Here is a 25372-nt window from a genome sequence, read left to right as displayed (position 1 = left end):
ATATCAAGTTTAAATTCCATTTTCGAGGTAACTGGGGATAAAGCAACAAAAAAACTCTGTTGACTTGTAGTCGTTGCGAGAGTCGTTGGCATTTCTCTCACTGACAGGCATTTCTTCAGTTGCACTACGTATAGTCACAGGTACTGGTATGCGGTACCCACAGTGGCTCGATTATTATGAAGTCTACATCTGTTGCGAGCTGGTTTGAATGCGAGTTATTTTTCACCTGAAGCGTTATCTCTAAGGATAAACAATCAATATGTTCTGAGGGGTATAAATTCTCAGATCATAACAAAAACATGAGAATTTCTACCTAAATGTGTTGGCAATATTTATCATCATTGGTGCAGCGTAAATTTCAACATTATTAGCCTGTTCACTTTGTTATCGTCTGCTGGAATGCACGTAGTTCCGGTTCTACATTACACGTTATTCTATTTGTTAATCAATACCCACGCCTGCTGACTGGAACGTCATAGTAGATTGTTACATTGTAAATGATTTGATAGAGTGGTACTTCACACAAAGAAATGTAGCAATATTGGTAAATTGTTGTCAAGTCAGACAGTGAAATGTAGCAGTATTGGAAAGATTTTTAGTTTAGTTTAGTTGTCAGGCAACATTCTTTTACGCGAAATGGTTTTAACTGTAACTTCAAGACATCTTGATTTAGTCTAAATTTCTAGCTTGGGTTACATTCCATATCTCCATCCCTGGAAGACTTCACTTTCTGTAATTCTGCAAGTACAGCTGTCTCCATAGCTAATACCTCACTAGGTTTCTTATACTGGAAATAAGATATGGAAAAGGAAAAAATTCATTGTAAAGAACATTTATATTACATCATTGTAAAAAAGAGAGACCAACTCATTACAGTGTTGTCATCTATTTATGGACTGCTTTTTGAAAAATACTAATAAAACAACTCCAACATGTCTAACAACTTTAATAAATAAAGCTTTTATATCAAACTTGCACATAAAACTTACAAAAAGGTAAGAAAAAAAGAGTGAACTTGATTTTTATTGTTTGCAAGTAACTATTCACATTGATAAAGCTTCTATTGCATGTCATTATTTGGCTATAATTCAGTGTTATGTCATACCCAGTCAATATTACAATTTGGCTATAATTCAGTGTTATGTCATACCCAGTCAATATTACAATTTGGCTATAATTCAGTGTTATGTCATACCCAGTCAATATTACAATTTGGCTATAATTCAGTGTTATGTCATACCCAGTCAATATTACAATTTGGCTATAATTCAGTGTTATGTCATACCCAGTCAATATTACAATTTGGCTATAATTCAGTGTTATGTCATACCCAGTCAATATTACAATTTGGCTATAATTCAGTGTTATGTCATACCCAGTCAATATTACAATTTGGCTATAATTCAGTGTTATGTCATACCCAGTCAATGTCGTGGTCAGATATCTCGCTAAACAAGTAGGTAACTAAAGTAATTCATGTGTACATACATAAACCTGTCAATGTAGTGGTCGGATATCTCGCTAAACAAGTAGGTAACTAAAGTAATTCATGTGTACATACAGAATCCTGTCAATGTAGTGGTCAGATACCTAGCTAAACAAGTAGGTAACTAAAATAATTCCTGTGTACATACATACACCTGTAAATTCTATACACAGACAGTATATTCATTGCAAGGCACAACTTAAATTATATAAATTATAACACCAAATGGATAATTTTATTTGAGCACATAATAATTACCAGAGGAATTACTAGAAGGTTACAAATCACAGATGAATTACTAGAAGGTTACAAATCACAGATGAATTACTAGAAGGTTACAAATCACAGATGAATTACGTGAAGGTTACAAATCACAGAGGAATTACTAGAAGGTTACAAATCACAGAGGAATTACGTCAAATAAATGGAAATTAAAGTATACAATAAACAAGTTAAAATGAGATGTGGGGAACAAAAAAATAATAAAAGTTAGAAAATTGAAAATAAATGAAAGAGTTTTATAAGTATTTGATCAGTTTCATACAAATACCGACAGTATCTCAACTTGGCCCACATGTCCTTTTTAATATGAGTGAAAGAGAAATGATGAATTGAGTGAAAGGATTGAAAATCACATATTTGTAACTTACACTAATGATTAATGTGTTGTTTGCATGTGCTATACTTAAAGCACTCTGTTCCATTGGTAAACTGATCCTATCCAGATCTGGTATGTTAAACTTCTTGTAATATCTGAGAAGAGTAAAAACAATAAACACTGTCTTACAATCCACCTATCTACAAAAATTCATAGAGACATATGAGATTACTAATTAATGACAACACTGAATTCAAGTTATTGAAAACATGGCATACTAAAGTTGGACTAACAGGGAGACTATTCTGGCAATGAGGTCAAAACAATAGATCCTGTAAATTATCTTTACCACAGTCACTTCTGAAAACTCTTCTTTGTGTTGATTTTGCCTGACCTGCATATTAATATACATTTTTTGAAGCTGTCCGTGATGTTCATAGCCTATATCTTAGCTGTATACCCACATGATGGTCATAGCCTATATCTCAGCTGTGTAATCACACAATGGTCATAGACTATATCTCAGCTGTGTAATCACACAATGGTCATAGCCTACATCTTAGCTGTATAACCACATGATGTTCATAGCCTATATCTCAGCTGTGTAATCACACAATGGTCATAGCCTACATCTTAGCTGTATACCCACATGATGGTCATAGCCTATATCTCAGCTGTGTAATCACACAATGGTCATAGCCTACATCTTAGCTGTATACCCACATGATGGTCATAGCCTATATCTCAGCTGTGTAATCACACAATGGTCATAGACTATATCTCAGCTGTGTAATCACACAATGGTCATAGCCTACATCTTAGCTGTATAACCACATGATGTTCATAGCCTATATCTCAGCTGTGTAATCACACAATGGTCATAGCCTACATCTTAGCTGTATACCCACATGATGGTCATAGCCTATATCTCAGCTGTGTAATCACACAATGGTCATAGCCTACATCTTGTGGAGTCATGATGGGTGAATGGTTAGCGTGACTGGCTTGGAATCTACAGGTTGCAGGTTCGAGCCCTGTCGCTGCTTGCTGTTTGTTTCTGAGTGGCTAAAGTCCTTGGGCAAGATTTGAACCACGACTGTGCTTCAGTCAACCCAGCTGTATAATTGGGGACCTGGTAGGATGTAGGTTGCAATGTGAAGGCTTTAATCCTATGCGCTTAAATGGCTGCAATGGATTGTATGCTCCCCGGGGAGTTGAGGAAGACTAAAGGGCCGTTGTGCCGTTCTGATCCGAGCCAGGGGTAATAAATTGTAAAGCGCTTTGAGCACGGTGTGGGAAAGCGCTATATAAGAACCGAACATTATTATTATTATCTTAGCTGTATACCCACATGATGGTCATAGACTATATCTCAGCTGTGTAATCACACAATGGTCATAGCCTACATCTTAGCTGTATACCCACATGATGGTCATAGCCTATATCTCAGCTGTGTAATCACACAATGGTCATAGCCTACATCTTAGCTGTATACCCACATGATGGTCATAGACTATATCTCAGCTGTGTAATCACACAATGGTCATAGCCTACATCTTAGCTGTATACCCACATGATGGTCATAGCCTATATCTCAGCTGTGTAATCACACAATGGTCATAGCCTACATCTTAGCTGTATACCCACATGATGGTCATAGACTACATCTTAGCTGTATACCCACATGATGGTCATAGACTACATCTTAGCTGTATAACCACATGATGGTCATAGCCTACATCTTAGCTGTATAACCACATGATGGCCATAGCCTACATCTTAGCTGTGTAACCACATGATGGTCATAGCCTATATCTTAGCTGTGTAATCACACAATGGTCATAGCCTATATCTGAGCTGTCAAACCACATGATGGTCATAGCCTACATCTTAGCTGTATAACCACATGATGGTCATAGCCTATATCTTAGCTGTGTAATCACACAATGGTCATAGCCTATATCACAGCTGTATAACCACATGATGTTCATAGCCTACATCTTAGCTGTATAACCACATGATGGTCATAGCCTACATCTTAGCTGTATACCCACATGATGGTCATAGCCTATATCTTAGCTGTGTAATCACACAATGGTCATAGCCTATATCTTAGCTGTATACCCACATGATGTTCATAGCCTACATCTTAGCTGTATAACCACATGATGTTCATAGCCTACATCTTAGCTGTATAACCACATGATGGTCATAGCCTACATCTTAGCTGTATAACCACATGATGGTCATAGCTTACATCACAGCTGTGTAACCACATGATGGTCATAACCTACATCTGAGCTGTGAAACCACATGATGGTCATAGCCTACATCACAGCTGTATACCCACATGATGGTCATACCCTACATCTCAGCTGTGAAACCACACGTTGTTTAGATACTAAATGTTAATGCTTATGTCAACTTACAACAATCATTCAAGTTTCAATAAAAGACAATTGTTCTCACTACATACTTGACTTGTATTTGTACCACTTCTTATTGATTTCAAATTGATAATATGATCTGAAACAAATATCAATTTTTCGCCAATTAAAGTTAGAAGGGAGAGGAGGGGTGGGGTTTGGGTTTGAGTTCTAACTTAACTAGACTGTCGACAGTCGCTTGCGCCTTTTTTTCCCTACATTTTATCTAAACTTAAGTCATTGCCGTGCTCCGATCTGGCGCAATACTACTATAATCGCATACTGATATCGAGGGCCGAAGGCCTGAGTGACTGTTGTCGCTCGTGCCATTTCCGTTGCTATTACTTATTCATGATGTGACGTCATTTAATGGGGCGGTACTCTATCGTATGATTTGCATACAGTTCAATGTAAGGTCACTCAACATTCACTTGACACACGTAAACTGCAGCGCAAATTTGACCTCGTAAATGCATTTTGATGGTCATAATCAAGTACTTTTTCCTTTCCTATCTTTCTTTGTTAAAGCTTGAAACCGCATGTTTTTTGTAACATTCGTAAATGACGTCGTTGACGACCTCGACGCCCGATACATTGTCATGCTCACTAGTCTATTGCCTTGTTTAGCAGCTAGCTGTTACAGTGGTACTGGTAGCGAGTGCTACGGAAGTCGACTTATTCAAGTTATTGTACCAACTCCGACCGACACTCCACTCAATCAATATATGTTTTCGACACCCTTTTTTACCTTCCCTCGACTGCAGCTAGCATATTATATAGTAATAAAATTCATGTATAAAATGTGTGATAGTGAGGCATAGATAATATTCAAATGCGCAAATGGTAGACGTTCTACCTGAAACAAAAATAGAAAAGTGCCTCCATATTTACCACGGCACGGAGATCGTGCTTCGAGTCTACATATACCTAAAGCTATTGCACCCCATTATTTCAGATTCCGATTGAGGAGTCAATTTACGTAATCTTTATCACGATGCTATATGATATGACAGTTTGTTGTGTCTTTTCCTTGATGTTTTCTTTTTATGTGATTTTTGTTGTTGATGTCGGGGGGGGGGGGGGGAATAATGAAAAACAGAAAAAAATAGGGTGACCCAAATAAATTGAATTACGTCAGACAACAATTTATTAGCATTTCATGGTCATCTGATTTGTTAAATTTTACAGTTGAAGAAAGATCAGTACAGGCAATCACGAGTAAAAATACCCAATACCATACCAAACTTCAGACTCCTTTACTTAGTTGCAGTTTTTGCTACACTGTGAACATTTTATTGTTACATATTCAAACAATGCGAATCTCGTTGTATTCAGAATTGAATTTGAAACCATTTTCAAAAGAAATGCGATACTAACAATTACTGGATGATACAAAATCGAGACAATATAAACTCATAGTTTATATACTTCCAGGTAGTTTGTATTTTACAAATACTGTGTTGTAAATTAGGTTCTTACCACTTCCCTATTGTTTAGCAAAATTACCACAAATAAAAGGGCCTTCGCCGTTTATATACAGGATTATATTAGCGCTATCATTGTATCAATGTGGATACTACTAGAACAATGGTGTTGCAGACGTTGTTAGCTGTATCGAGAAGGATCGGAGCGACTTCATAGCCCGGGCTTCATAGGCATTGGACTTGCCACTTCCTGTCAGTACACTAACGAAAACATCTTTCCCAGATACATAGGCATCTATAATTCTTCTCTGAAAGTCTTTCAAGTGTGAGTATCCAAGTTTTTCCAATGCGTCTCGATATGTTGACTCGCTTGGTGACTACACCATGTTCATTTTGATAAGCTTTGTGAACTATGACCTAAATGTTTAATAGTCTACAATAAAACTGTCCCTATTGTTATCGCATGAGGGCGTGGCAAGGGACAATAGTCGCTCGGGCCTTCGGCCCTCGATATCAGTATGCGATTATAGTAGTGTTGCACCGGATCGGAGTTTAGATAAGACATAGGAAAAAAAGGCGCGAGCGACTGTCGACAGTCTATAACTTATTAATAACCAATTCACATTTTTATCCAAGGGCCAATCCAACTGTAGTGAGAACAAACCCAATTGCCATATGGCATCTGAAAGGGCTAGTGTATTAAAATTTGATGAAAACAAACCCAACTGCCCTGGTGTCTGAAAGGGCCAGTGTAACTGAGGTGAAAACAAACCAAACTGCCCAGGTGTCTGAATTGGTGTGTGTAACTGAGGTGAAAACAAACCCAAGTGCCCTGGTGTCTGAAAAGGCCAGTGTAACTGAGGTGAATACAAACCAAACTGCCCTGGTGTCTGGAATGGCCTGTCTAACTGAGGTGAAAACAAACCCAACTGCCCTGGTGTCTGAAAGGGCCAGTGTAACTGAGGTGAAAACAAACCCAACTGCCCTGGTGTCTGAAAGGGCCAGTGTAACTGAGGTGAAAACAAACCAAACTGCCCTGGTGACTGAAAGGGCCTGTGTAACTGAGGTGAAAACAAACCAAACTGCCCTGGTGTCTGAAAGGGCCAGTGTAACTGAGGTGAAAACAAACCCAACAGCCCTGGTGACTGAAAGGGCCTGTGTAACTGAGGTGAAAACAAACCAAACTGCCCTGGTGTCTGAAAGGGCCAGTGTAACTGAGGTGAAAACAAACCAAACTGCCCTGGTGACTGAAAGGGCCTGTGTAACTGAGGTGAAAACAAACCAAACTGCCCTGGTGTCTGAAATGGCCAGTGTAACTGAGGTGAAAACAAACCCAACTGCCCTGGTGTCTGAAAGGGCCAGTGTAACTGAGGTGAAAACAAACCCAACAGCCCTGGTGACTGAAAGGGCCTGTGTAACTGAGGTGAAAACAAACCAAACTGCCCTGGTGTCTGAAAGGGCCAGTGTAACTGAGGTGAAAACAAACCAAACTGCCCTGGTGACTGAAAGGGCCTGTGTAACTGAGGTGAAAACAAACCCAACTGCCCTGGTGTCTGAAATGGCCAGTGTAACTGAGGTGAAAACAAACCCAACTGCCCTGCATGGTGTCTGAAATGGCCAGTGTAACTGAGGTGAAAACAAACCCAACTGCTATGCCATCTGAAAAGAAACTTTGTTGTTACGTTTAGCAAGACTGGTGGAGTAATCAATTTTTAAACTTGGATTTGAAAGTGTTTTGAGGAACAAATTTAATTGCTGTAAATGTAAATACTTGAAAATGTCATGTCTGAGTCAAGTTGTAATAAAATATAAAGTGAACTTACTTTTTATTCGTTGTTCTTATCATAATGCATCCATTGTCCTGATCTACTGTCACATTGTATGTGTCAAGTGAATATGGTAGATTGCGTATCCTCCACTGAAAAGATAACTTTGTGTCTTTTCTAGAAAACATAGGCTGTCATATGAAATAAGATTTAATCAAAAATCATTACCTCATGGAAATGTAAACCACATGTACAGTCACAAAAACAATTACTAAGACATGAGATACTTAGTAGATATCGTACATTTACTATGTAACATGTAAATAACACATGTACAGTTAAATACTACAATATGAGATACTTAGAATGTAAATTTACTATGTAAGGTGTAAATAACACGAGATACTTAGAATGTAAATTTACTATATAAGGTGTAAATAACATGAGATACTTAGAATGTAAATTTACTATGTAAGGTGTAAATAACACGAGATACTTAGAATGTAAATTTACTATATAAGGCGTAAATAACACAAGATACTTAGAATGTAAATTTACTATGTAAGGTGTAAATAACACAAGATACTTAGAATGTAAATTTACTATGTAAGGTGTAAATAACACGAGATACTTAGAATGTAAATTTACTATGTAAGGTGTAAATAACACGAGATACTTAGAATGTAAATTTACTATGTAAGGTGTAAATAACACGAGATACTTAGAATGTAAATTTACTATGTAAGGTGTAAATAACACGAGATACTTAGAATGTAAATTTACTATGTAAGGTGTAAATAACACGAGATACTTAGAATGTAAATTTACGATGTAAGGTGTAAATAACACGAGATACTTAGAATGTAAATTTACTATGTAAGGTGTAAATAACATGAGATACTTAGAATGTAAATTTAATATGTAAGGTGTAAATAACACGAGATACTTAGAATGTAAATTTACTATGTAAGGTGTAAATAACATGAGATACTTAGAATGTAAATTTACTATGTAAGGTGTAAATAACACGAGATACTTAGAATGTAAATTTACTATGTAAGGTGTAAATAACACGAGATACTTAGAATGTAAATTTACTATGTAAGGTGTAAATAACACGAGATACTTAGAATGTAAATTTACTATGTAAGGTGTAAATAACACGAGATACTTAGAATGTAAATTTATTATGTAAGGTGTAAATAACATGAGATACTTAGAATGTAAATTTACTATGTAAGGTGTAAATAACACGAGATACTTAGAATGTAAATTTACTATGTAAGGTGTAAATAACACGAGATACTTAGAATGTAAATTTACTATGTAAGGTGTTAATAACACAAGATACTTAGAATGTAAATTTACTATGTAAGGCGTAAATAACACAAGATACTTAGAATGTAAATTTACTATATAAGGCGTAAATAACACAAGATACTTAGAATGTAAATTTACTATGTAAGGTGTAAATAACACGAGATACTTAGAATGTAAATTTACTATGTAAGGTGTAAATAACACGAGATACTTAGAATGTAAATTTACTATGCAAGGTGGAAATAACACGAGATACTTAGAATGTAAATTTACTATGTAAGGTGTAAATAACACGAGATACTTAGAATGTAAATTTACTATGCAAGGTGGAAATAACACGAGATACTTAGAATGTAAATTTACTTTGTAAGGTGTAAATAACACAAGATACTTAGAATGTAAATTTACTATGTAAGGCGTAAATAACACAAGATACTTAGAATGTAAATTTACTATGTAAGGTGTAAATAACACGAGATACTAAAGAATGTAAATTTACTATGTAAGGTGTAAATAACACGAGATACTTAGAATGTAAATTTACTATGTAAGGTGTAAATAACATGAGATACTTAGAATGTAAATTTACTATGTAAGGCGTAAATAACACAAGATACTTAGAATGTAAATTTACTATGTAAAGTGTAAATAACACGAGATACTTAGAATGTAAATTTACTATGTAAGGTGTAAATAACACGAGATACTTAGAATGTAAATTTAATATGTAAGGTGTAAATAACACGAGATACTTAGAATGTAAATTTACTATGTAAGGTGTAAATAACACGAGATACTTAGAATGTAAATTTACTATGTAAGGTGTAAATAACACGAGATACTTAGAATGTAAATTTACTATGTAAGGCGTAAATAACACAAGATACTTAGAATGTAAATTTACTATATAAGGCGTAAATAACACAAGATACTTAGAATGTAAATTTACTTTGTAAGGTGTAAATAACACAAGATACTTAGAATGTAAATTTACTATGTAAGGCGTAAATAACACAAGATACTTAGAATGTAAATTTACTATGTAAGGTGTAAATAACACGAGATACTTAGAATGTAAATTTACTATGTAAGGTGTAAATAGCACGAGATACTTAGAATGTAAATTTACTATATAAGGTGTAAATAACACGAGATACTTAGAATGTAAATTTACTATGTAAGGTGTAAATAACACGAGATACTTAGAATGTAAATTTACTATGTATTAAAGGTGTAAATAACACGAGATACTTAGAATGTAAATTTACTATGTAAGGTGTAAATAACACGAGATACTTAGAATGTAAATTTATTATGTAAGGTGTAAATAACATGAGATACTTAGAATGTAAATTTACTTTGTAAGATGTAAATAACACGAGATACTTAGAATGTAAATTTACTATGTAAGGTGTAAATAACACAAGATACTTAGAATGTAAATTTACTATGTAAGGTGTAAATAACACGAGATACTTAGAATGTAAATTTACTATGTAAGGTGTAAATAACACGAGATACTTAGAATGTAAATTTACTATGTAAGGTGTAAATAACACAAGATACTTAGAATGTAAATTTACTATGTAAGGTGTAAATAACACGAGATACTTAGAATGTAAATTTACTATGTAAGGTGTAAATAACACGAGATACTTAGAATGTAAATTTACTATGTAAGGTGTAAATAACACGAGATACTTAGAATGTAAATTTACTATGTAAGGTGTAAATAACACGAGATACTTAGAATGTAAATTTACTATGTAAGGCGTAAATAACACAAGATACTTAGAATGTAAATTTACTATATAAGGCGTAAATAACACAAGATACTTAGAATGTAAATTTACTTTGTAAGGTGTAAATAACACAAGATACTTAGAATGTAAATTTACTATGTAAGGCGTAAATAACACAAGATACTTAGAATGTAAATTTACTATGTAAGGTGTAAATAACACGAGATACTTAGAATGTAAATTTACTATGTAAGGTGTAAATAACACGAGATACTTAGAATGTAAATTTACTATATAAGGCGTAAATAACACGAGATACTTAGAATGTAAATTTACTATGTAAGGTGTAAATAACACGAGATACTTAGAATGTAAATTTACTATGTATTAAAGGTGTAAATAACACGAGATACTTAGAATGTAAATTTACTATGTAAGGTGTAAATAACACGAGATACTTAGAATGTAAATTTATTATGTAAGGTGTAAATAACACGAGATACTTAGAATGTAAATTTACTTTGTAAGATGTAAATAACACGAGATACTTAGAATGTAAATTTACTATGTAAGGTGTAAATAACACAAGATACTTAGAATGTAAATTTACTATGTAAGGTGTAAATAACACGAGATACTTAGAATGTAAATTTACTATGTAAGGCGTAAATAACACAAGATACTTAGAATGTAAATTTACTATGCAAGGTGGAAATAACACGAGATACTTAGAATGTAAATTTACTTTGTAAGGCGTAAATAACACAAGATACTTAGAATGTAAATTTACTATTTAAGGCGTAAATAACACAAGATACTTAGAATGTAAATTTACTATGTAAGGTGTAAATAACACGAGATACTTAGAATGTAAATTTACTATGTATTAAAGGTGTAAATAACACGAGATACTTAGAATGTAAATTTACTATGTAAGGTGTAAATAACACGAGATACTTAGAATGTAAATTTATTATGTAAGGTGTAAATAACATGAGATACTTAGAATGTAAATTTACTTTGTAAGATGTAAATAACACGAGATACTTAGAATGTAAATTTACTATGTAAGGTGTAAATAACACAAGATACTTAGAATGTAAATTTACTATGTAAGGTGTAAATAACACGAGATACTTAGAATGTAAATTTACTATGTAAGGCGTAAATAACACAAGATACTTAGAATGTAAATTTACTATGCAAGGTGGAAATAACACGAGATACTTAGAATGTAAATTTACTTTGTAAGGTGTAAATAACACAAGATACTTAGAATGTAAATTTACTTTGTAAGGTGTAAATAACACAAGATACTTAGAATGTAAATTTACTATGTAAGGCGTAAATAACACAAGATACTTAGAATGTAAATTTACTATGTAAGGTGTAAATAACACGAGATACTTAGAATGTAAATTTACTATGTAAGGTGTAAATAACATGAGATACTAAAGAATGTAAATTTACTATGTAAGGTGGAAATAACACAAGATACTTAGAATGTAAATTTACTTTGTAAGGTGTAAATAACACAAGATACTTAGAATGTAAATTTACTATGTAAGGCGTAAATAACACGAGATACTTAGAATGTAAATTTACTATGTAAGGTGTAAATAACACGAGATACTTAGAATGTAAATTTACTATGTAAGGTGTAAATAACATGAGATACTAAAGAATGTAAATTTACTATGTAAGGTGTAAATAACACAAGATACTTAGAATGTAAATTTACTATGTAAGGCGTAAATAACACAAGATACTTAGAATGTAAATTTACTATGTAAGGTGTAAATAACACGAGATACTTAGAATGTAAATTTACTATGTAAGGTGTAAAGAACATGAGATACTTAGAATGTAAATTTACTATGTAAGGTGTAAATAACATGAGATACTTAGAGTGTAAATTTACTATGTAAGGTGTAAATAACACAAGATACTTAGAATGTAAATTTACTATGCAAGGTGTAAATAACACGAGATACTTAGAATGTAAATTTACTATGTAAGGTGTAAATAACACGAGATACTTAGAATGTAAATTTACTATGTAAGGTGTAAATAACATGAGATACTTAGAATGTAAATTTATTATGTAAGGTATAAATAACACAAGATACTTAGAATGTAAATTTACTATGTAAGGTATAAATAACGTGTGTGTGTGTTTACGACTTAAACTTGAAAACCACCAGACTGATTACCTTGCCAACATAGTATTAATATGAATGAATGCACTCTTTGATCATAAAACTGAAACTGTTGAAAGAGTTGAAGTTTGGTTCCAGATTTAAAAAATTTGTTTTCCAACAGAAAAGAACATATTTGTGCAGAAGTTAATGACTTGGCTGTCACATTATAATAAGCTATACTCTAAAAATGTCCCCATCACGGATGCCAAAACCACTTGGTTTAAGAAAATACAGATATTTAACAATGTCTCCTCCACTTTCTCTGATTTAACATAAAGCAATAGTTGACTTACATTACTGCTGCTTTCTCTGAATGGTTCCATATCTAGATTGACAGGCCGCAATGATTCTCCAATTTCAAAATCCCACTTTCCTTCACCACCTAACACTCTCTTCTTTTTCCATTTTCTCACTTGAACAAATAAAACAACAACAACGACAACCACATCAGGAGTAGTAATAGTGCAACTGACAAAATGTTGGCAATGTCATACATTGTATGTTTGTAAAAGAAACCAGTATGGTTGAAATGTAAGTCTGACTTAACAACTCTATATTAAGTTGCTATATTCCAACTTGACTAAAATCTAACTAAAACTTGTACATTTGCATGTTACTATCTGACATGGCTATATTTTCTTTACATTCATGAGCTTCAATTTAAATGAACACACTGTTGTCAAATAATGTAGTGTGTGAAAAAATGTCAGAAATCCACAAGAGTTTGTCTGAATGTAAATGATTTATTACTCTATCATATACTGTGCCAATGTAACTGCCTGTGACTTGACATATTTTGGACTAGTTAAGTTTTACCTAGTATACATATGGGTTATTCTATCAATTTGTCTGAAACAACTTGCATCACAATCAAGCTAGACAGGCCAAATTAATTCATTGTTCTGTAATGATTTATATTAAAGTTGTCCCTGAAAACAATATTGTGGAGCTTTGTCGGATTTTCATTTTCTCATACAAATTACAACAGCTATACTCAATTAGCAATGACAGCTGCGACTCAAATGTGTGTGGACACTAAATTTTGAAGATGTTGTTATAAAAGAGTGAAACTAGATCAATTTCTCTCAGACTGCTGACATTCTAGATATTTGAATTTACTATCATATACATACACTGTATTCTGTTGATTTTAGAGTTTGAATACAGATAATTTAAAAAGATATCACCAAACTGTAATTTATTTGCCATGGTTACAAAGAAATATACTATGAATTGATATCAAGTCCATTTCATGTTGATTATTGAAATATGTGTGGAATTCATATCAGCCTACGTGTTGATACAGGAGGGGGACCTGGAGAGAAATTGTTTTGAGCAAACAAGATTTTGCAGAACCTCCCCTACCCATCACGGGCTCAAAAATTTTCATGTCTCCTACAAATGAACGCAATATTTTTTCATCCCCCTCCCCTTTTCCACACACAGCATACACACAAATTTGCAAGACATTAAAGGCTACATGGATTTTCTATAATTGCAATTGAGTATGGTAAAGGGTGAGATCAATACTTCAGTGTCGGATAAAAAACTAAATTCTTTTAGATTGGGGGTGGGGGTTTTGACCCATTTTAGTTCTCATCCAACAAAATCGATTTTACTTTTTATTGAATCTGTTTTTGCACCCCAAAATAGAAATATTTTGGAAAAAAATGTCTTTTCAACACAGTGTAACCATTTCTAACTTATGATGGTTTGTGATGCCTTGTAAATTTGATACAATTACAACATTATGTTAAATCTCGCCAACAGACGTATAGTTACAATGTATAAAATTTCATACGTACATCACTTAATGATGACTGTGATTTCTGTACATCAAAAGAACCATGGCGGCTGTCAGTCAATTTATTTTACGTGTATGGGAATAGTCATTGACTCTGTTGGTGAGAATTTTGATTCACCACTGTGGCGAACAACTTTGATTTTTTTTCACCATTTGACATTTTCTTTTGCATTTGTGACAGTGGTGAATGGATAGCGCAAGCACAGCATGAAATAGTAAACCACATGGAATACTTATAAATATATAGTCTTAAGTGCATATTTTATATCAACACTTTAAGCCTATACATGTACATACATACACATTCTCTTGGCTATTAACTGCCTATACATGTCATTGTACATACATACACATTCTCTTGGCTATTAACTGCCTATACATGTACATACATACACATTCTCTTGGCTATTAACTGCCTATACATGTACATACATACACATTCTCTTGGCTATTAACTGCCTATACATGTACATACATACACATTCTCTTGGCTATTAACTGCCTATACATGTACATACATACACATTCTCTTGGCTATTAACTGCCTATACATGTACATACATACACATTCTCTTGGCTATTAACTGCCTATACATGTACATACATACACATTCTCTTGGCTATTAACTGCCTATACATGTACATACATACACATTCTTGGCTATTAACTGCCTATACATGTACATACATACACATTCTCTTGGCTATTAACTGCCTATACATGTACATACATACACATTCTCTTGGCTATTAACTGCCTATACATGTACATACATACACATTCTCTTGGCTATTAACTGCCTATACATGTACATACATACACATTCTCTTGGCTATTAACTGCCTATACATGTACATACATACACATTCTCTTGGCTATTAACTGCCTATACATGTACATACATACACATTCTTGGCTATTAACTGCCTATACATGTACATACATACACATTCTTGGCTATTAACTGCCTATACATGTACATACATACACATTCTCTTGGCTATTAACTGCCTATACATGTACATACATACACATTCTCTTGGCTATTAACTGCCTATACATGTACATACATACACATTCTCTTGGCTATTAACTGCCTATACATGTACATACATACACATTCTCTTGGCTATTAACTGCCTATACATGTACATACATACACATTCTCTTGGCTATTAACTGCCTATACATGTACATACATACACATTCTCTTGGCTATTAACTGCCTATACATGTACATACATACACATTCTCTTGGCTATTAACTGCCTATACATGTACATACATACACATTCTCTTGGCTATTAACTGCCTATACATGTACATACATACACATTCTCTTGGCTATTAACTGCCTATACATGTACATACATACACATTCTCTTGGCTATTAACTGCCTATACATGTACATACATACACATTCTCTTGGCTATTAACTGCCTATACATGTACATACATACACATTCTTGGCTATTAACTGCCTATACATGTACATACATACACATTCTTGGCTATTAACTGCCTATACATGTACATACATACACATTCTCTTGGCTATTAACTGCCTATACATGTACATACATACACATTCTCTTGGCTATTAACTGCCTATACATGTACATACATACACATTCTCTTGGCTATTAACTGCCTATACATGTACATACATACATACACATTCTCTTGGCTATTAACTGCCTATACATGTACATACATACACATTCTCTTGGCTATTAACTGCCTATACATGTACATACATACACATTCTCTTGGCTATTAACTGCCTATACATGTACATACATACACATTCTCTTGGCTATTAACTGCCTATACATGTACATACATACACATTCTCTTGGCTATTAACTGCCTATACATGTACATACATACACATTCTCTTGGCTATTAACTGCCTCATGATTAAATATATGGTCAATACCACCCAGCAATGTTAATTCATCATACCACCCAGATCATTTAGCAATGTTACACAACTTCAAGTACACGTAGGTGATGTTTAGACAAAAATCTATTGTTTTTCAAATCATTACAATTATATATCGTTACAAAAACATTGCATTTTTAAGCCTACTTTACAGGCATGTTTCCATGGAAACATCTTCCTTTTCAGACAATTTATGTTACACCAGATGTCACTGACTCACAAACAGCATGCACAAGGGATTTTTTCCGTATTTTATTTTTTTTACATGTTATTGTCAATTTTTGCTAAGAAATCACATATGGTGATTTTCATTACCATGGCAACAGATGTTCAACTAATACTTACTTTTTTTGAACTCAGCATAACAAACTACCCTGGGCGGGGTGGATTCTAACCAAACAGACCTGACCAATTTTCTAGTATTACAACATATATTTTACCAAAACATGACATTGTAAAGCCTTATGTTTCCATGGAAACAGCTATCCAGTTTTAAATAATCACAGACTCATAAATGCCATACACAAAGAAATGTTTTCTCTTTTCTGTTTTTTCCTTTTATAGCTTACTTTTTCAATTGTCAACATATTATGGTAATTTTTATTACCATGGCAATGGATGTTTGAATAATAATTACTTTTTAACTCAGCATAACAAACTACTCCAATTAGGGTGGAATCTAACCAAACAGACCCTACAAATATTCATAATCCAATTTTTTATGTTTTACATCAAATTTTCAAAAAATCCACATAATATGGTCTTTTTGGTTACCATGGCAACAAATGTTATAATATATATATATATATATATATATATATATATATATATATATATATATATATATATATATATATATATATATATATATATATATATATATATATATATATATATATATATATATACAAAATACACAAGTTATGGTACGGAGCCGTTACTCAGAGTTTCACGCTTGAATGCGATCTTCGGACGACTAAATTTTAACGGAAATTCAAGTGATGGAATTCGAACTCGCAGAAGAACTGGTACCCGGATGTGATGCGCGTTGAGGTTTGACATGGTGGAATGAAAGAATGTATAGTTCTCCATCATCCAGGTGTTGAAATTTCAATGGAATCTTGTCAGATTTGACTCTTTTGATTACTTTGTTGGCATGCAAGATATCTGTTACTTTTGCATTCTTTATGCTGCTTGCCAAGTCACAAGCATCAAATAATACATCTGGTCGACTTTGATGGGCTATCCATAAAATTTGCCCAACTTTACTACGCAGTAGTTCTTGTTCACTGTGTGTAAGTGGCGACTCTTTATCAATGGCTCTATTCTTGGTAATTGCAATTTCACAAAGTTGATTGGTGTAGTTTTCCTGATCGAGACATATCTCTGCACCACTTGTAGTTAGTCCGATACCGACATACTGGAATGCACAGCTGTCTTCCTTACCAATATGGAATTTGGATCTGATCTGTTCTATCACTTTGGTTTCAAAGTTTACCGTTCCACCCCATATGAAATCATCTACATGGCTGGCTAGATATCCAATTACTTCGTCATTGTCATCCAGCCAGTAGAACACTGCTGGGTCAACCTTGGAAATCTTAGCCCCTGATTCAAGTATGACTGATTTTACTTTGTGATACCAGTGGAGTATATATATATATATATATATATATATATATATATATATATATATATGTATGTATGTATGTATGTATGTATGTATGTATGTATGTATGTATGTATGTATGTATGTATGTATGTATGTATGTATGTATGTATGTATGTATGTATGTATGTATGTATGTATGTATGTATGTATGTATGTATGTATGTATGTATGTATGTATGTATGTATGTATGTATGTATGTATGTATGTATGTATGTATGTATGTATGTATGTATGTATGTATGTATGTATGTATATATATATATATATATATATATATATAATGTATTATTATATATATATATATATAATAATACACATATACATACATGCATGCATACACACATACACACATACATACATACATACATACATACATACATACATACATACATACATACATACATACAAACATACATACACACACATACATACATACATACATACATACATACACACACATACATATATACACACATATATACATACACACACATACATACATACATACATACATACATACATACATACATACATACGTGTGTATGAAATTGAATTTGACTTTATTATATTTTCAGATGCAATGGAGTTATTACAACAGATACACAGCAAGGACTTGAAATTAACTTTTTTAGTTGGTCGTCACTTTGACTACCACTTTTTAAAACTGGTAGTCAACAGGGAAGATTTGGTAGTCATTCTTTTTTTCAGCATTTAATAATCTATGCATAAACAAAACATTATAAGTAATAAACGTTCTGATAACACCTGAGTTTTTTTCATGAAATTAGTGACATTCATATTATGCAAACATCTGACCTGTCCTAAAATACTACATGTAATATCATACTAGTATCATAGTAAGTAAATATCATATAAATGATTATTGTGTGTACCAAGCTCTTATTTTGTAATGTCCACATGGAAACCTCAAACTGACACAAATTTTGGCACAACACGTACATAATAAATATACACATATTTTACATTCATTCAGTCAGACACACATGTATACATGTACAAACACCCCCCCCCCCCCCCACAAACACACACACACACCAAACAGTTACTGGCTTCAAACAAATATACAGGACGTGACTGAGAGATTGACAGAAATAAACTTCAAAACACTAACTAAATCGCTAGTCACACAGCAAAATTATGTACTTTCTTTCCATGTTGTAGTTTATTTCACTGAATGGTATGAAGTGTAGAGTTTACATGTAATGATTCGTGGCTCATTCCATTTTGGGTGTGTGGGTTGGTTGTCAAACTTATAACACAAGTGCTCTCAAATCTGAGCATTTATGCTATTTATAATTATTTACTTTGTAAAAGATAAAACCTCATACGATAAAAAATACACACAGTCACCATCCATTTCAGTTTCCCTTAAATTAAAAATTATATTATATCATGCTACTATGTGCCATTCTGATTGGATAATAACTGTGGTAAAATCCCATTTTACCACGGCTGGCAGTGGTAAAATGGGCCCCTAAACTAGCATATGAATAGTGTTCGTTCTTTACCAAATGAAGCTAGTGTTCGTTCTTTACCAATAAGTTAACACTTCTTCTGAGTAAAGGTATGTCAGGTATCCTGTCCAATAGTTTGGGTTACAGTAGTCCAAATAATTCCACTGATGACCATGCGATCGAAAGCAACGATCGATCAGTGGCTTCAACATCACTGGCCATGGCTGATGAGGTACAAGTTCTCCTATGCAACGAGCCATCTCAGTGTCCTGCTCTCATTGAATCAAGCAACACCAATTTAACTTTTAACGATCAGTCAAGTGCGTCAGGATTATTTCAAAACTGTACATTTTCAGGTTCAGTCAATATTCAATTTGTTAACCATTAAATTAAAGTAGACTGTGTAATGTCGCGTCTCTGATTTACTGTCACGAGATTTCTCCGATTCAACTGATTCAATGCCGAGACATCTATTTTTAGCAGTGTACAAGATTGTATTGTTCTTATGTAAATATCCAAACAAAATTGTTACTTTCTTTGACCTCTTGCACCGTTTTCTTTGTTGCTAGTTTTCAACACGTTTTCGTTATGCATTATATGATGTAAATGGAGTAATTTATCAATGCAATGCAATGCAGCAATGTGTGTGTGTGTGGTGGGGGGGGGGGGGCGACATGAACGTATCCACTCATCAAAATATGCTCGTTCCCGACGATCTATTACCGACGATCTTTTTCTGTACGTGCGAATTCGCCTTTTCAGGCATATAAATAACCACAGAATCACATTTAGAAGAAATATACACATATTTTGATATAATATAATAGCAACCCCCGCCAAAGGCGGGTATACATTCGAATTTGGTACAATTCGCTCCATATAGCACTCGCCATTCGGCTCGTGCTATATGTCGCGAATTGTACCAAAATCTCGTGTATACCCACCTTCGGCGGCGGTTATTGCTTAAATAACATGCTATGACCCAACCCTAGAGAGAAATGGTATGCGCCAAGGCACGTTCTGTCAAATCTTATCCCAGTGTTGCAGCCAGAGGGGGTTTTTGGGTCATTTGACACACATTTTTTTTACCTGACCCTCAATTTTGGAAGTAACGGGTCATAGATGACCAACACTAAAATTGTATGCAAATATGTTTAGCAACATGACCATGCCTATTGGAACAGTCAAATGATCGTGTATATTGCATTGATAACAATAGGGTGGATAGGCAACTGCATAATCATTATTCAGCAAATATCTAGAATGGGTCAGCATGTGGGTTAATATTTTGAAAACAGTGTACAGTTGTGCTACAATGCCATTGGCGCTTTTTTTGTAATGTCCCCCAAAAATATATGATGACCCAGAAAAATGAAAGTCTCGGAACACTATGTCCCACTCTTTCAAAAGGCTGGCTGCAACACTGTATCCGTTACGATCTATAAACATAGAAAGTCATTCTGATTATGTCTAGGATTTGTCTCCTCGGCTAGGGGCTTCGATAAACGATGTAAATTTCCATCCTTCCACTAAACTGAGGTATCATAGTATTGAATGACTAGTTGTAAAATACTATTACATTCACGATTAGTGGTAGGAGAATGATTTTATTCTGTATACTTTCCTCAGTTTTGTATCATTTTGATCGCAACTGTGTGACATGGAAAAGACAATGAAACAGTCATGAAATCAATAGAGTGTTGCGTTTGAGTACACGTTATGGCATTTGTAACATCACATATAAGCTACATGTATTTTGTTTATTTTGCCAAGCTATTGTTATTGACTACAAAGTAAGCAATATCAAACATGCCAGCCGTATCTAATCACATGTAGCTTTAGAGTCCAGCGTTCATGCTACATCGCCAACTTGTCAGCAGGCCTTCCATGCATACGGTGGGTTGGCTTCCCCAGGATTTTCGTGGTAGTCAAGGATGACTACCAGTTTTCGAACTTGGTAATCATTTTGGAAAAACTGGTAGTCAATTGACGCGAGACTACCGCTAATTTTGAGCCCTGAAGTCAGCAGATAGAAGGTTTTGCTCAACACAGACACACCTGAACCACCTACATGTTATCCTACAACAGCAGTAACCCCCCCCCCCCATCTATGTAGTGAAAGACAGTTTTAAACATTGCATTCTTATTTGTATTATTCTGAAAGTTCACCACATCAGTACTTGTCTTAGTGTCACATAAAACGGTCTGTGGCCATGTTTCAATATCAAAACAAAAACAGTAGAGGGAATTATTGGTTTGTATTTTCCTTTGTAAAGACAGTTTCACTTTCCAGATTTGCACTACACAGTTTCTAATTACATTGTGTTGTGTATGACATTTTATGTAACCTGTCAATATTCTTGTATTCTAATTGGTTGTGAGACCTTCAGGTATAAGTTATTTTGCTCAATTACACATTATTTTGAGTTATCTGTAGTTTTTAGCCCCAAAGGTCGCCATCCAAAGGGGTCATTAATGCAGTTTTTACATTGGTTCCATCCATGTGTCTATCTGCCCATCAGTTACCCTCATATCTCTGGCATGCACCAACTGATTTCTATGTGAATGTGATCAGTGCCTGTATTTTAATTGTTAATTGAAGTTTCATTCTTCACCCTTTTAATATTTACCAGCTGACATATTTTTTATGACAAATAAAAATATACTTTATTTTGTTCTAAATTTGGTGTGGTTCTGTGTTCTGTATCTCTATATTAATAAACTTGAAATCGACATTTTCCTTGTCAATGTGAAAAGAAATAAAATGGGATCGCCGATCTGAAGTCAATGAGGATCTTGACCGTATTCTCTTTGGAGGCATTATTAAATACTGATGACTGGTGCCTGGAATAAAACCCTGAAAAAGTAGATAATAAGATGCATTTTTAAATATTTCAAATATAAAAATCATATAAAACTGATGATGGCAAATGGCATTCTCTAGCACAACAATTTAAATGTCACTAAAAACATTTAGCTTTGTACTCGCTGCAACTAGGCTACATTCTCTATACCATGCATTCCTATGTGTTAACGTTATAGTTATGTCTATGCCTGTCGGAGTGGCTGAAGTTATTCACAGATTTCTCTGAACAACATGGTAAATATTACTTTCCATACTAATTCTTATATTCATTCCTCCCAGTACGCAAACTATTAGAAAATGTAAAATTGGTCTGAAACAGAAATTGAGGAAAATTCTTACCTTTCGAGCGATCTACATTTACGTGATTGTGGGTCGCCATGTTGAAATGTCATCATTTGGTCACGTGTCTGTATCATAGCTTGCTGTTTTTTGTAGTTGAACAGGGCTTTACGTATCGCAACTACCAAGATTTTGTCTCTTAGCTGCTGTTGCAGCTAGGAAGATCTGTATTGTTGCTAAGATTTCTTACCTACCCTGATTTAGTGTCTAACAATGCAGGTTTTACTATCAAACTGGTAATATCTGATGGCCAGGAATAAGGCAACGTCTACCATATTGTTTTTGGAGGCCTCACTGTTTCTAGCCCAAAGTCGTAGTTGATACAAGCAATCTGATAAACAGAATTTTAATCATAGCTGTACAGATTTGTTGTAGTAGCTACAAGTAGCTGTAACATTGTTTATGCCATACCATCATGCTGGATATACATGTAATCTATTCTTCACTTTGAAATTTTGTGTTTCTCCTTCACTGGTTTGCACTCATACCTACCAACTTGGAATCAAAAGTTTACCTGGTTGCATAAAACAATATGTCCCATGTGTAAAACACCTTAACTTAACCATGTTTGTGCTATAAATGTTAAATCAATCTGTAGAAAGGCCAGTACCATGTTCACATAAAACTTTGTGTCACTTACCAAGTAAATCATTGCTTTTAAGGTCATATTCTTCTGCCATTTCTTGGCCATCTTTAAATAGGTAATGTATTTTCCTTCTGCCTGCAAGTTAGGTTATACACGTACAAGTACATGTATATTAACAGAGTAACGAAGCTGAATTGAACTAGATAAGGGTACATATACTATGTTATAACAGCATAGCGGTATAGTATTACATAGTTGTCTTATTGATTGGTATAAGAATGAAATTACCGTCTTACATGTGAGTGAATGTACTATGTCGCTCTTAACATCAATCGTACGTATTATCTTGTTTGACAGAGCAGCGTACACGGCGCCATGGCAACCACATTAGCCTCGATGCTGAACATATAATTGCATTAATATACACTTGGATTGCCATGGCTACACCTGTCACTTCACGATATCATTAAATACAACAGAAATGAATATAGCACAGTTGAAAAACACTTACAATGTTTTTTTGTCTGAAGTTCACTGTGAAAACAAATAAACGCGATTCGGTAAATTGAACGGTCACCAACAATACACTGAACATGATGGAGTTATCGAGTGCCTCGTTGCACTGGATCGAGACATCGGACCATCATTCATATCAATTATTGGACGCAGACAAATTTTTAAAAAGGAGAAATATTTCTTTTATGGGGGACAGTAATCAGATATATGTCTAAATGACACACTTTAATGAACTGGGGAGATAATTACCGTCTTGAACCAAGGCTGTTTTCTGTGCTGACTGCAAATGTTCAAGCCATGTACTGTAGGACGCCATCTTGAATTACGTATGTTTGTTCGACTGTTGATCAATATACTTCTCCAATAGGTAATGTGATCAGAATGTACCATGCATGTCACGGTGTGAGTTATAGTCTCAGACCACTATATATTCTGTGGTCTGGGGTATAGTATATATTATAGTTTAGTACAGTACACAGGCACTTGTTTCCCAAGATATGTTTCAGAATACAATAAAAGTCTATTTGTTAATTACATTGCATCACAATCACATACAAGAAGTGAATATAATATAAATGGTAGATGGAAGTCCACAATTACAAGCATAGAATGTACCCATCATCTGACCTGATTTTTGTGTGTGCCAACTTTCAGTGACGTTTGATGCAACGGGCTTAATGTTAGTCTCGGTTACCCACAGGGTGCTCAGGCTCATTTAGTTCTGTTTACAAATATAAACAAAACAAAATAAACATACAAGTAAACAAACAAACAACCAGACAAAAACAAACAAACAAACAAACAAACACATAAATAAATAAATAAATAAATAAATAAATAAATAAATAAATAAATAAATAAATAAATAAATAAACAAGTAAACAAACAAACAAACAATATAAACTGACAAATGAGTAGATACATACATGAGTAAACGACAACAAACCAACGAACAACCAAACTTTGCCCCCCCCCCCCCCCGAAATGGTCACATATGGGTTATTTCCATATGTGACCATTTCGGTGGGGGGGGGGGGCAGTGTTTGGTTGTTCGTTGGTTTGTTGTCGTTTACTCAGGTATGTATCTACTCATTTGTCAGTTTATTTTGTTTGTTTGTTTACTTGTTTATATGTTTTTGTTTGTTTGTTTACTTGTATGTTTATTTTGTTTTGTTTATATTTGTAAACAGAACTAAATGAGCC

General features: G+C 34.0%; 1 protein-coding gene across 1 annotated transcript; it reads right to left on the bottom strand.

The window, feature by feature from the left end:
- LOC144446818 (protein DPCD-like) lies at positions 1 to 24485 on the bottom strand. The gene is made up of 6 exons (XM_078136659.1): positions 24419 to 24485; positions 23708 to 23788; positions 13257 to 13375; positions 7758 to 7891; positions 2137 to 2239; positions 1 to 787 (listed from the first exon to the last, which is right to left on the bottom strand). The coding sequence occupies exons 1-6, from the start codon at positions 24483 to 24485 to the stop codon at positions 683 to 685; spliced, it is 609 nt and encodes a 202-aa protein (XP_077992785.1). The 3' UTR covers positions 1 to 682.
- Between the last annotated feature and the right edge of the window lie 887 nt (positions 24486 to 25372).

Source organism: Glandiceps talaboti, chromosome 15 (assembly GCF_964340395.1).
Source record: "Glandiceps talaboti chromosome 15, keGlaTala1.1, whole genome shotgun sequence".
In the NCBI taxonomy this organism is placed as follows: domain Eukaryota; kingdom Metazoa; phylum Hemichordata; class Enteropneusta; family Spengelidae; genus Glandiceps; species Glandiceps talaboti.
The sequence above is the reverse complement of the archived record's forward strand: the minus strand, read 5'-3'. Positions and strand labels throughout refer to the sequence as shown.